At 42.5% G+C, this 12,841-nt stretch overlaps 1 protein-coding gene across 3 annotated transcripts in view; it reads left to right on the forward strand.

Moving 5' to 3' along the window:
• Positions 1-12,841, forward strand: part of LOC136750795 (cyclin-dependent kinase-like 5) — an 88,494-nt gene that overhangs the window by 8,734 nt on the left and 66,919 nt on the right. For all 3 annotated transcript variants that reach the window (XM_066705865.1, XM_066705867.1, XM_066705866.1), the window contains exon 2: positions 7,531-7,757. In XM_066705865.1, the coding sequence (XP_066561962.1) occupies positions 7,694-7,757 (64 nt within the window). In that variant the 5' untranslated portion in view covers positions 7,531-7,693. The remainder of the gene's footprint in view (positions 1-7,530; positions 7,758-12,841) is intronic.

Genomic DNA, 12,841 nt, shown 5'->3' on the forward strand with positions numbered 1-12,841 from the left:
CGGAGCGGACAGGACAGGACAGCAAAGGCCAGTGAAAGACCTGGGCTGAGAAGCACAGTGAAGATACAGAGGAAGGAAGAGCAAGACGACTGAGACCAAGCCAGTGGCACAAGAGGAAGTAGGTGAAGTCTCCACTCAAGTGGGACCTATGCTTTTTAGACTTAAAAACCGTAGAGCCACAATAGGAGAAGGCTGAATGGGTGTGTGGACTGTGTTGTTTTCCAGGAAATCCAGTTTTTTAGATAGTATTGTAGTGGAAGTTATTTTAGTGTGTAATAAATCTGTGGATATTTTAATCATAGGTCATTTAAATGACTCCATTGTCTTAAAAATGTGGTCCCATTCAGCGATTGTGTGGTGTAGATACTAAAATGCAATCTGACAACAGTGCACCCGAGAGCCTGTTTCGCACCTTGTGATTCTTGTGATGTTTCACGGGCAAAGTTCTGCAAAAGCCAGGTTGAAATCGTGATCTCCAAACTACATTCCCTTGTATTTATGTCTGTATTTCTCTGTATGTCACAGATTTGGCTCACACCTTGTATTCCTTGCCAGTGGTGCTAATGAACGTCTTAAATCCACACTTGCTGGTGGCTGACCCCATTACACCTGGCTTCTAATCCTCAATGCAGGTTGGCTCTTCGGCGGCCACCGTCTCCTAGATGCCGAGCCAATGCCCAACCCTGAGCTGTCCAGAAGATCCCTGTGATATTTTGGCTCTCGACTCACATCTGATGTGCGTTTCTTTGCAGATAAGAGAGTTCCTTTTTTAAGACATGCGCATTTATTTGGCAGCAGAGTGGAGATCCCGGGGTGCCGTGTGCATTAACACCAGTAAACGGGAAGACGATGTGAAGAGTGCCTTGCTTAGGAAGGGCTCTTAAATCACCTCTGAAGGAGGAGATGAAACGGGCTGATTGCCACCAGGGGAATGTTACCCACAGCCATCTCATTTAGAGGGATTTAAATCAGATCTGAGAAACCAGTCGTGACAGAGACCGTTTTACCTTTTTTTTTTTTTTTTTTTTGAGGAATAGTAAGAACTCTTTCTCTGATTGTCGAGATGGTTTGTTTGAAGCATAATGGCCTTTTAGATCTGTGCTGTAGGTGAGGTTGCATCCCGGCTGGGGTTTTAGGATCCCGGCGATGAAATAAGGCGACCGCAGAAAAGGTTTATCATCTTGCCTGAATTCCTGGTATGTTAATGTCTCGGTCGTTTTAAAATGCATGGGTTTTATGCACGATTATATCTACCCTCTAGCTGTTCCATTTACATTGCATCTTATTATGACAGGGGGGTGTATGGGGGAAGATTTTCGAATTCCAGTTTGGCTTCTATTGCCTCACAAATCCCCTCTATGACTGTAGGACCTACAGAGCGAGCAATGCAGGGACGAGGACATGGAAATGTGTTTTTCCCAAGGCTAAAACCTGTTAATGTGTGCAGTGACTTCAAGACATAATCTGCTCCTTTAATAATGGATGCGCTTCCTCAGGAACCGGCTGTGCAGTGTCAGTTTCGGGTACCGGCAGGAAGACAATGGTAGGAATAAACTTTGGTCCCCTGAACTGCCTTGTCAGAATCTTTTTGAGTGCAGATCTTCTCCAAAGTGCATCTCCAGTCCACTGACAGAGTTGTGTTGCAACAAGTTACTTGCAGAGAATCGAAATTCTGTCCATGACAATGATTTAATGTTGTAAGACTGGCAGTTGTTCTCGTCCTGGTGAAAACATGCATATTTTATCCATATCTGAATAATTCCCCTGCCAAATTGTCGTGGTTAAAGGTCACCCATTTCAGAAGCAGAGATGTTGTCTTTGGAAAGGTTGCATGTGGTTATTTTGCTCTCACTCTCCTCTTTCTGTGTTTTCCCGAGGCAGTGAGCTAAGATACATATACTACTTTGACTGTTCTGTTTGCTCCTCGAAGGGCAAAGGGAGAACACATTCTCCTTGTATTCGGCAGTACACAACCTAAACGTTCACACAGTTCAGGACAATGTGAAACTGGACTTCTCGTACAAACTAAATGGTTTCAAATGAATTATAATAATAATCATAAAAATCGTTGTCATCAGGGCCAGCGCTACCTATAGGCAGAGTAGGCAATTGCCTAGGGCCACTGGCTTGGAGGCAGGGCCTTCCATAACCGTAACATCCCTATACGTGAGTGTAACGGGGCTCATTCGTGTCATAATGAGATCGTTACAAAGTGATGTAACCCCTCGGTAAAAGTAGTATAGTGTTAATCCTCCTGTGGTGGGAGTCCCAGCCTGTTAGCGTAGAGGGCTTAACACTCCACTGCGCTGGAGCCGCTGCGAAGCGGAGTGCCGGAGGTGCGCGCCTCGAATCCCGGGCAGGGAGCCCTGACCCGCATTGTCTGCACCAGTCCACCAATCAAGAGGGGGGCCTCCAACATTAATTTTGCCTAGGGCCTCCAAATGTCTATAACCGGCCCTGGTTGTCATCATCATCTTTAAGTTCCAATATAAATCAATCTAAACCTTTGCAAACCTCTGTTTAGAAAATAGTTATAGTTTTAAATTCAGGATTTTCTGATTTAAGAACATAAGAAAGTGTCCAGTCGAGAGGAGGCCATTCACCCCATCGTGCTCGTTTGGTGTCCATTAATAACTAAGTGATCAAGGATCCTATCCAGTCTGTTTTTGAATGTTCCCAAATTGTCTCTTCAGCCACATCGCTGGGGAGTTTGTTCAGATTGTGACGCCTCTCTGTGTGAAGAAGTGTCTCCTGTTTTCTGTCTTGAATGCCTTGAAGCCCAATTTCCATTTGTGTCTCGGGTGCGTGTGTCCCTGCTGATCTGGAAAAGCTCCTCTGGTTTGATGTGGTCGATGCCTGTCATGATTTTGAAGACTTGAAGGTCAGGAGAAGGGTTGTAATTCTCCTGGTTTAAACATCGATTGAAAAATGGCTACAATGCCTCTATATTGGGATATTTGGGATAAGGCAGTAGCTGATATGTTAGTTATTTAATTACTCTTTAGATAAGTTTCATTGGAGTGGGCTGATCGACAAGATGAGATTTTGGACTCCAATGCAGATTAGTCAGGTCCTTCTGATTCACAAATTGAATTTTGCACTTCCATATTCATAACCCAGTCATTGTGCTCCAATTCCACAGGTTCGTCACTAAATTAATGTCACAAAGCGCATCTCTTTAACGCGCGTCTCATTAAGACATTCCTCCCAGCTTTATAGCTCGAGTGGCCTTTCGAGCAGACTCCGTGAGCGATGAGCAGACGCTTTTATGGGTCAAGGTAAAGGTTATCTGTTTAATGTGATATGTGCCTCAAATGAAACGAGCCTGAAAGCACAATGTCTAACAAAAAAATGAAATAAATGGGATCTGTTCAGATTTTAAGACTAAATCCCTAATTTATTTAAGTCTTAAATCATTGAAAGTGTTATAGCTATTGGAACAGATAGAAGACATGTAAGTCAGTAGGCCTAGTCTTGCTTTACGTTTTCATGCCATGGAAACTAGAGATCGGGAGTCCACACTGCTGGCCAACTGTGCTGGAAAAATGTGAAATGAGCCAGAAATCTCACAGAACCCCTCTCGTGGGAAATAAATATGAGGAGAGGTTATGTATCTGAGGGACCTTGGGTAAAAATAAAGAGACAGGCTTTTAATCATTGAGTTTAGGACTCAGACTGTGCTGCTGAACAAAACAAGAGCTCAAAAGGATCAGCATGAAACAGCATGAAAAAAAGAATCAAAGTGAACAACAGGCACCTAATTTTCTGCCATTGTTTACATATTATTGCGACTGGGTCAATGTAATCCTCATTTCAGAGTCCAATGTGTGATATTTACATCCCTTTAACCATCCAGCCGTGAGCATCACACAAGTATCTCTGTCCTGCTGAAGTCTTAATCGTCCTTTTCTAACAGTAGATACTTTACAGTGTTTTGTCTATAAAATGCTTGGCCTGGTCTCGGAGAGCTGGCATGTTTACCGTGCGCTTATTCTTGCCCTTGACTGTGCATACAGATGTGGATCCTCGTCACCCGGGGCGGCGCAGGAGGCAGAGTTTGCCCTTCAGCTAAAAAGTGGTCGCAGATGAAAAGGAAGCTTTCTCCTGTAAGAGCTGATAGCCGAGGAGAGAGAGGGAGTGGGAGAGGGAAAACATGCTCTCCATTTACCCCCATGGCAATTGTACTTTGACCCCCGTGATCCTGGTTGTCCCGTTGCTTTGTAGTTTTCCGGGGAAATGACCGGTCATTTCCCTTTGTCTCTCACCACCAGCGGATGCACGATCCTTCGGCACAGAGAGTGTTGGTCCCGATACGCTTTTAGAAAATGTTTTGTTTCATTCACCAGTATGTCTGTATAATTATTCCTGCATGGCATAGTTTTTCCTCCCTTAATGCCTTACCCAAGAAAGTTACGTTGTTTCCTCTTTTTTGCAACTCGTCTTGGAAAAGTTGAGAAAAGAATATACAAAGAGTACAACAGTGCTTCTTTCAATGCAGCCAAGGGATGGTGGAGTTGCGGTGAATTCGGCCTCCATTTTCACCTTCCCCAGTCCACCCACGGCTGACTTCCACAATTATACAATCGTTGCGTTTCCTATCTGGAAAGCCGGCCAAACAAAACAACATCCGTCGATTTGCAGATGAAGTGCCTTAGAGTGGTGTGCTCGATGTGGCGCAGGCATCACAGGAGACCAGGATGAAACAGCCAGCTTGCCTCTGCAGGCTTTATTAAAAACACTTCAGACATACGGCTTTCAAATATTTATCCGTGAAGGGTCCGGATGTGTTTGAAAACGCATCCCACCGAACAATGGGATAGGCAAACAAAGTAAACCAAATAAGACGGATGGTGCGTCTCGGCGGAAAAGTAATCATTCCAGCCGCTTCTGCTTTTCTTTGTCTTGTTTGTCTTGTTTTTCTTTATTTTTGTTATTTTTTAGTGAACTGGTTTCTACGATTGATCTCCGCTCATCAGCTGCAGAATTGGCTCCCGCTGTTTCGAGGCGACTGGGGGAAAAGCCTGTCTAGTTAATATTTGTAAACTTCAGACACATGTTGTTGAATATTATTTAGATTGAGAAGATTTTAACCTATTTGAATGAGGTCTATCATTTGAACTTCTTTTGGTGTTTGTTTTAGAGAAATTACTTCTACTTATATATAAATGAATTATACTTACTTCAACACAATCCAAATGCCATTTTTCCTTTTTTAAATATACCTAGTGTAACAGCAAGGCTTCAAAGTCAAAGAGTGAGGTTTTTTTCCTCTTTCTTTTCAATAAGTACCCTGCCCTTTTTCCTTTTTTCTCTCTCCTTTTTTCCAATTTGTACCCACGCTAGAACACCACAGCTTCAATCTCTCAGTGACAGAAAAGATTAATCAGGAAGACAATGAAGGTCTTCAAATGGCTCTGAGTCTAAGGCGCCTGGATTGCGGCTACTCTCCCCCGTACCGGCAGTAGCCCGGCGCTCTGGAGAAGTCAGCCTCGCTCTGTGCCTCCACGGCTGTTTTTTTTTTTTTTTTTTTTTTTTTAATTTTCAGTGAAGGTCACGACGAGATGGAGTGACAAATCAAGAGGTTGTGTGCTGTGATTGCTGGTGTTTTCAATTAAATGGGCCTGCAATCTCCCTCACCTGGCAGCTGTGACAGAACACATTGTTGCGTGTTGCTAAAAATAGATATGACGGAAGTCACCGGCCTCAAGTGGGCAACCTCTACAATCGCAATCTCAGCTGGAAGATGACGTTTCTCACCTTCCTTCTCTGATTGATTCCTTGATCTGGATGATCTCTCTGATTTCATCTGCAATTTCTGTCAGCTGGGGCACCTCTGCGTTTTCTCCCCTTCCCATCCATTCAACCGACAGAGAGAATAGTTAGATTGGGTTGCGTCGTATTCATGAGGTTCCTCTTTTCCGCTCTTGTCATGTCTTCGTACTGGTACCTATGTTAGCCATTCCTCTTTTTTATGACTTTTCTTAAGCTGTGTTTTATTGGTATCATTAATAACGGACTATTGTGATGTGTTTTGTGCAGGTTTACAATGTAACTAACCCCTCAGTCAGAACTGCTCTGCCTCTGAAGCGCACCTGATTTTAAGATCCTACTGTTGATCAACAATGTCTTTCCCCTCCACTTCACCTTAATGATCCTTGCCCTCAATAGTGGACACAGGCGTTGTCTGATGAGTGGTGGAAAACCAACCAGGGGAAAGCTGCTGTTTTTCCCGGACACTGTTACTTCAAATGACACCTGTGTTGTCTAGATTTACCCCAGCGAGAGGATGGCAAACTCACTCTGTCACGGCTATTGAAATGAAACATTTTAAACAGGGTAATTCTGTCCAGTTTATGGATTGTTTGCAGTCTGGAAGGGACAGGTGTAGCCCTCACCAGGCGGATATCAGGTTGTGCGATCAATGGTAAATGTTTTTCTTATGTATTGTGCCAGGACGTGAGCTGAAATCAAAATTCCATTTTATGATCAGTCGCCCTTTGAGGCACGCATTGCCAAAAGCTGTTTTCTCACCATTTTTCTACCGTAAGCTCCACCTCTCTTATTAATCATGTATAATGTAGCAGGAATCTAGCAAGTAAAAGGGATTGTGGGTGAATAATACTGTACACTGCAGTAATGTGGTGTAAAATCAGAATGTACTCCATTTCACACCTTGTACTTATTGTGTATGAGCCTTCCTTCTAATAGAACATAAGAACATAAGAAAGTGTCCGATCGAGAGGAGCCCATTCGCCCCATTGTGCTCGTTTGGTGTCCATTAATAACTAAGTGATCAAGGATCCTATCCAGTCTGTTTTTGAATGTTCCCAAATTGTCTCTTCAGCCACATCGCTGGGGAGTTTGTTCAGATTGTGACGCCTCTCTGTGTGAAGAAGTGTCTCCTGTTTTCTGTCTTGAATGCCTTGAAGCCCAATTTCCATTTGTGTCCCCGGGTCCGTGTGTCCCTGCTGATCTGAAGACATGAATCAGCTTGTTTTGAATTAGCTTGTTTTGTATTGGAAAACTATCTATCTTTCACTATTAACTAACTTCAGTATTTTATGTTTTCTTTTTTTATTGCGACTTATTCAAGCATGGTGTCTTGTGATGGCATGGTGCCTGCATTGGAAGGTTCTCGCTGACTTAGTTTTCATACCAGTTAAATATATTCTTCTGTGCGAGTCTTGTAGCTTTGGAACTTAGAGAGGTTCATTCAAATGTGTTTGGTCAGCTCAGCTGATCTATTATTTGGAAAACAAAACACCTTTGTACTGCATAATGGGTGGAGATAACATATGTGGCATCAAACAGAATCGCCCTTAACTTGGGTGATTTATCAGATTTATCTCCCAGAAACGTCCTACAGATTAAATCCAACTTGAATTTCCAAACACAGCCTGTCCTTCTGAACTTTTTACAAAGCTTCCTTGAACACATTCCTAAATTACAGCTTAATATGACGATTATCCTGATATGTCAGAGAGCGAGAGAGTGTGTTGGGTTTGTAACCACCATGTCTGTGCTCTGCAGGTGCTGTGCGGCTCCGCTGGTTGAGGTGAGCATGTGGTGTGTGCCGTGGCCCAGAGGGATTTGCCAACGCGAGGGACCCCAGCCCGGGTCGCTCCACGCTCTCTGCTAACACTCCTCGCTGAGCTCCGCGTCCAGGGCCCAATTGCAGGTGGAATTTGTCTTCATGAAGATTCCTGACATTGGTAATGTGATGAATAAATTTGAGGTCCTTGGGATTGTAGGTGAAGGTAAGTCACAAATTCCTTTTCCTTTTTTTTGTGCCTAATTGTAAATCATTGATTTGTTGCAAATAGAAGTTCATAAAAATGCCTATTAATAAGTTACCAAAAAGCTCAGAGCCCTGGGAACTGGTGTGTTTGGGATCTCGTTCAGATTCCACGGTTATGATGTCATTCTGAACCGCATGCTCTGCGAATGCTGTGTTGTAGTAATCGATTTCTGTATGTGTTATTCAGTCTAGGCCTGTCCTTGCGTTTCAGGCCCAATCAACGGTTATAGTGTACCTTGTGAAGGAACATATTGAAAAGGCTGAAAAGGAAAGCCCTCCCAATATCTGAAGCTATTTAATTTCCTTAGAGGAAATAACAAACTGCCAGTGGCTTCTTCAAACTGAACCCTGAAAGCCTGACTTCTGGAGAGATCTGGAAACAGATTTCACTGCACAGAGCAGGAGTCGAGCGCTTGCCCAGGGATCGGTGGCTTCGAGGGCCTGCAGTATCGAACAGATTGTATTTAGATTGAGATGTTGATCCAAAACTGACTATAGAGGGAAATGATTACTATGAGCCTTATAGATTTCCCACTTTTAACCTTTCATGGATTTGTGTAGGTTATTTTCATAAACGAAATTACAATCAATGGCTTATGCTACTCATTATGAAAATCACCTTTTATCTGGAAAGTTTTGGGATTGAAATGGACGTTCCACATGCAGAGAACAACTTTGTGTTTTCATCACTAATGGAGCTGACCTCCAGATGAAAGTGTAAACATAGAGGAATGAGGCCCAAACATGTCAGGATGGATGAAGCTGAATGTAATCCATTGAGCTTTTTAAAACGACAAGTTAGGTTATTTTCATGCAAATAGATCCATTGGTGACTCATACAGAAACATGCGTTTGTTTATCCCTCTTTTCCGACCATACACTCAGATAAACACACACACACACACACACACACACTGAGGGACTCACAGCCACGTAGTGATACTGCCGCCCGGCTACCATTAATCATCCAGTTGCAGCTTTACGTAGCAGAGAAGAAAAAGCAAACACATCTCAGCTGAAGATACAACACGAAACTGCAGTCCGGCATCTCTCGCGCTGTGTGTCAAGACCTCGGGAGCTGGCAGCAGCCTCATATGGAGCCCCGAGGATGTTATTTTTTCTCTCGGTAGCCTCTGGCAGTAGTTTAATGCAACAGTGCTTCATGAAACAAAGCATCTACCATACTCTGTTCAAAAAAACATGCCAGGCATTCATTTTATTTATTTTTTTCTCGACATATAACATTCCTAAGTCTAAAGTATGTGTAGGGTTTCCTTATTTCAATGTGAACTCTATTTTAATTCAGAATATTGAGCCAATTAAAAAAACACCCTGGTTGTTTTCCTGTTTCCATGGAGAGACTTTCTTCTCCCTGAAAACATCCTCTTTTCTAGCAACGTTTTGCAACACGGGGAAAATATGTAAAAGACGATGCACTACGATGTAGTAATTTTAGTCACAGGTAAATTATGAATGGGTTAAAGCCCATCCACCTGTAGAAGTCAAACATCTATCCTGAGAAGTGTCCGTAAAATACTTATACTTACACTTATATAAAAGTCTTATGGACACCTGTATTGGACAGAAGGAGAAATTGAATACACTCTAAAAACCATTTCTGAATATATAAGATCTGGGGGAAATGAAATCTAAGAATTTGCTCCTTTTAATTAGAAGTGCGTGTTCGAGGGAGTTTCATTACTATCCTCTGTAGCTATTAATATCTTCTGTTTATGTACACGCACAAGTGAGAATATGCAGTTTTTTTCCCCCTGACTGTTTCTTGAATGAACCAAAAATTATACATTCCCTGTGACCCATTTCAAGCAATTACTTTGGTGTAAGCAGCTGATGTTTTTTACCTTTGTTTTATAAAGCTTTTCCTTGATACCTCCTTCAGCTGACCTTGAAATTGTGTGATTAATTATATATACAATTGTAGAGGTTTCAGAAATTCTCCGCATACATGTCTATCATAAGTGATTACATCTCGTTAAAATCCGAGAAATAACCTAAAGACAATAGCTGTATACATCTCCAAGAAACAAATCATTAAAGTAAATAAGTTTGTGGGCACTAACAGACCACAAACGTAGGCTCTGGCTGCTCAGATCCTGGTCACCTTGGAGGTAAGGAAGTCCTTACACCACGGTAATGTAGAAACCCACGCTTGGTTCCAGGCCAGTGCCGATATCTGCCCCTCGTTTTCCTCACACTATTTTTTCACAGGGTTGTCCTAGATCCCATCCGTCAGCTCTGACTAATCAGCCATCTTGTCTGCCCATCTGCTTAGGAAATTATTAATAGGGTTAGAGAAACGGCGTATTTTCCCACCGATAGCATTCCTTTATGTGTTACCAACCATGTATTTGTTTTCACTCCTCACCAAGACGGAGGAGATGGAAGGAAGTTAAAGGCAGGTTCCCAGATTTCTCCCTCTCTCACTCCATCATGCAGCTCGGAGGTGATTTGTATTTATTGGAGCCGGACGTACAGTTGCCATTTGTACCCTCTGGTTCTTTGTCAACAAGGCAGGTTTGAAATTAATAGGATTACATTCACTCCAGCCGTTCTGTTGCTATCCTTTCAATACTGAGTACTGGGTTTTATTCTTGAAAATATAAGTGGGTGAAAATGTCCAGATTGGAATTCGCAAACGTCAGTATCATCTCCAGCAGTGAAGTAAGGAAGAGAAACTCTGAAGCAAAATAAAGAAATAAAGGGATAGTGTGGAAGAATGGCAGAAAGTAAATAAGTGGGTTTTCTTCTGGATTGGCATGGGCTCCTTCAACACGGACACGTCTTGCTAAATGACTCGTATATGTGACTATATATACAATTATTTTGTGAGGTGTAATACACATCACTTTCTTAGTACCTTATCCCAGTTTAAATTATACTTTCTTTGAAATCAAGTAGTTTTATTGTGCACTTGCTGCTTATTAGTAAAATGCATATGCCCAAATGTCAGGGCTTGAGGAAAACAAAGTCCAACCAGAGAAATTATCTCTCTCATTCCATAGCACCAAACTTGGAAAGGACGGTGTCACAGGTCACCGTATGTTTTTGGGCAAATCTCGTTCGTTAACTCACTGTTTCAGAAACAGGACCCTTCTCCTTGACTAATTGAAACAACCAAAGTCACATTAACCCCGGGGCAGTGAGGCCTTCCTTCTGGTGGATATAATTGGAGTTTTTACTGGAGATAATAGACTGAGTGCTCTAACTGTCCCGCCACTAATGCAATTTAACCAGAAATGAGAGCAGAATTTTTATGAAGCGCCGCGCATGAGATCAGATGCTACGATGCGATTCCCTGAGCGCCGCTACTGTGGGGCAGCTGTCACGTTGTCAAGCCACATCTTCTTCATCGTGGTCTTTACGTCCGTTAAATGAATTATCCCCGTTAAATGAGTGTACTGTGGGCAATCTGTTCCTAAAGCGCAGTGAGAGGGTGGATTTTCCATAATGGATGAAGGAGCTGGGTGAAATTCATCCATAATACACTGGAGGTATTGTGAAGGAGGAATTGAAAACATACTCTAGTTGTTGGTGCTACGGCATTGGCCAAACCATGAGCCTTTCATACCGTTATTGTAGACTCAGATTAAGTAATAACGCTTACATAACAAATGCAAAGAAAGTGGTATACCCTTTCAGTTGCTTTAACTGCTTCAGATCAATGCTTAAACAAATATTGAGTTTACACATACACAGGAGTGCTTCAGATATTGGAGAGTAGTTCTCTGATGAACACGTCGTTAATTTGTAAGTAGAATCGGTGAATGTGACGGCTTTGGTTGCTTAGGAGGACGCTCCATATCTGTCGTGTCAATAAGAAGCTGTTTTGGAAAGCCAGAACCCAGACGATTTTTTAAGCAAAGTCATCTCCTCAGATCCGTCTAAATATATCTTTTGGTTTGTGTCAGATGGGAGAATAGTTATTTGGAGAGTAATAAAGAGTGCTTGTGGCCTGCCATGAAACACTGAGGGGGCAACATCAATGTCTTGGGGTTTATGGCAGCTTCAGCTGTTTGAGAACTTATACCAATAGCATGTAACTTGAACAGAGGAACGTAGACTGGAAAAACGTCAGCTGGAATTTAGTATTGAATACCAGAAAGTGTCCAGTTCCAAGAAACCCAGTGTCCCAGATACACATGCAAATTGTAGTAATTTGAATCCATCTTTTTTCCATCCATATTTTTAAAAGGAATGTACATTAGCAGGATTATTAGTTTGAAAGATTAGAATATTTTCTTTTGAAGCAATGAATATACACTCACCTAAAGGATTATTAGGAACACCTGTTCAATTTCTCATTAATGCAATTATCTAACCAACCAATCACATGGCAGTTGCTTCAATGCATTTAGGGGTGTGGTCCTGGTCAAGACAATCTCCTGAACTCCAAACTGAATGTCTGAATGGGAAAGAAAGGTGATTTAAGCAATTTTGAGCGTGGCATGGTTGTTGGTGCCAGACGGGCCGGTCTGAGTATTTCACAATCTGCTCAGTTACTGGGATTTTCACGCACAACCATTTCTAGGGTTTACAAAGAATGGTGTGAAAAGGGAAAAACATCCAGTATGCGGCAGTCCTGTGGGCGAAAATGCCTTGTTGATGCTAGAGGTCAGAGGAGAATGGGCCGACTGATTCAAGCTGATAGAAGAGCAACTTTGACTGAAATAACCACTCGTTACAACCGAGGTATGCAGCAAAGCATTTGTGATGCCACAACACGTACAACCTTGAGGCGGATGGGCTACAACAGCAGAAGACCCCACCGGGTACCACTCATCTCCACTACAAATAGGAAAAAGAGGCTACAATTTGCACAAGCTCACCAAAATTGGACAGTTGAAGACTGGAAAAATGTTGCCTGGTCTGATGAGTCTCGATTTCTGTTGAGACATTCAGATGGTAGAGCCAGAATTTGGCGTAAACAGAATGAGAACATGGATCCATCATGCCTTGTTACCACTGTGCAGGCTGGTGGTGGTGGTGTAATGGTGTGGGGGATGTTTTCTTGGCACACTTTAG

This window comes from Amia ocellicauda, chromosome 6, assembly GCF_036373705.1.
Source record: "Amia ocellicauda isolate fAmiCal2 chromosome 6, fAmiCal2.hap1, whole genome shotgun sequence".
NCBI lineage: Eukaryota > Metazoa > Chordata > Actinopteri > Amiiformes > Amiidae > Amia > Amia ocellicauda.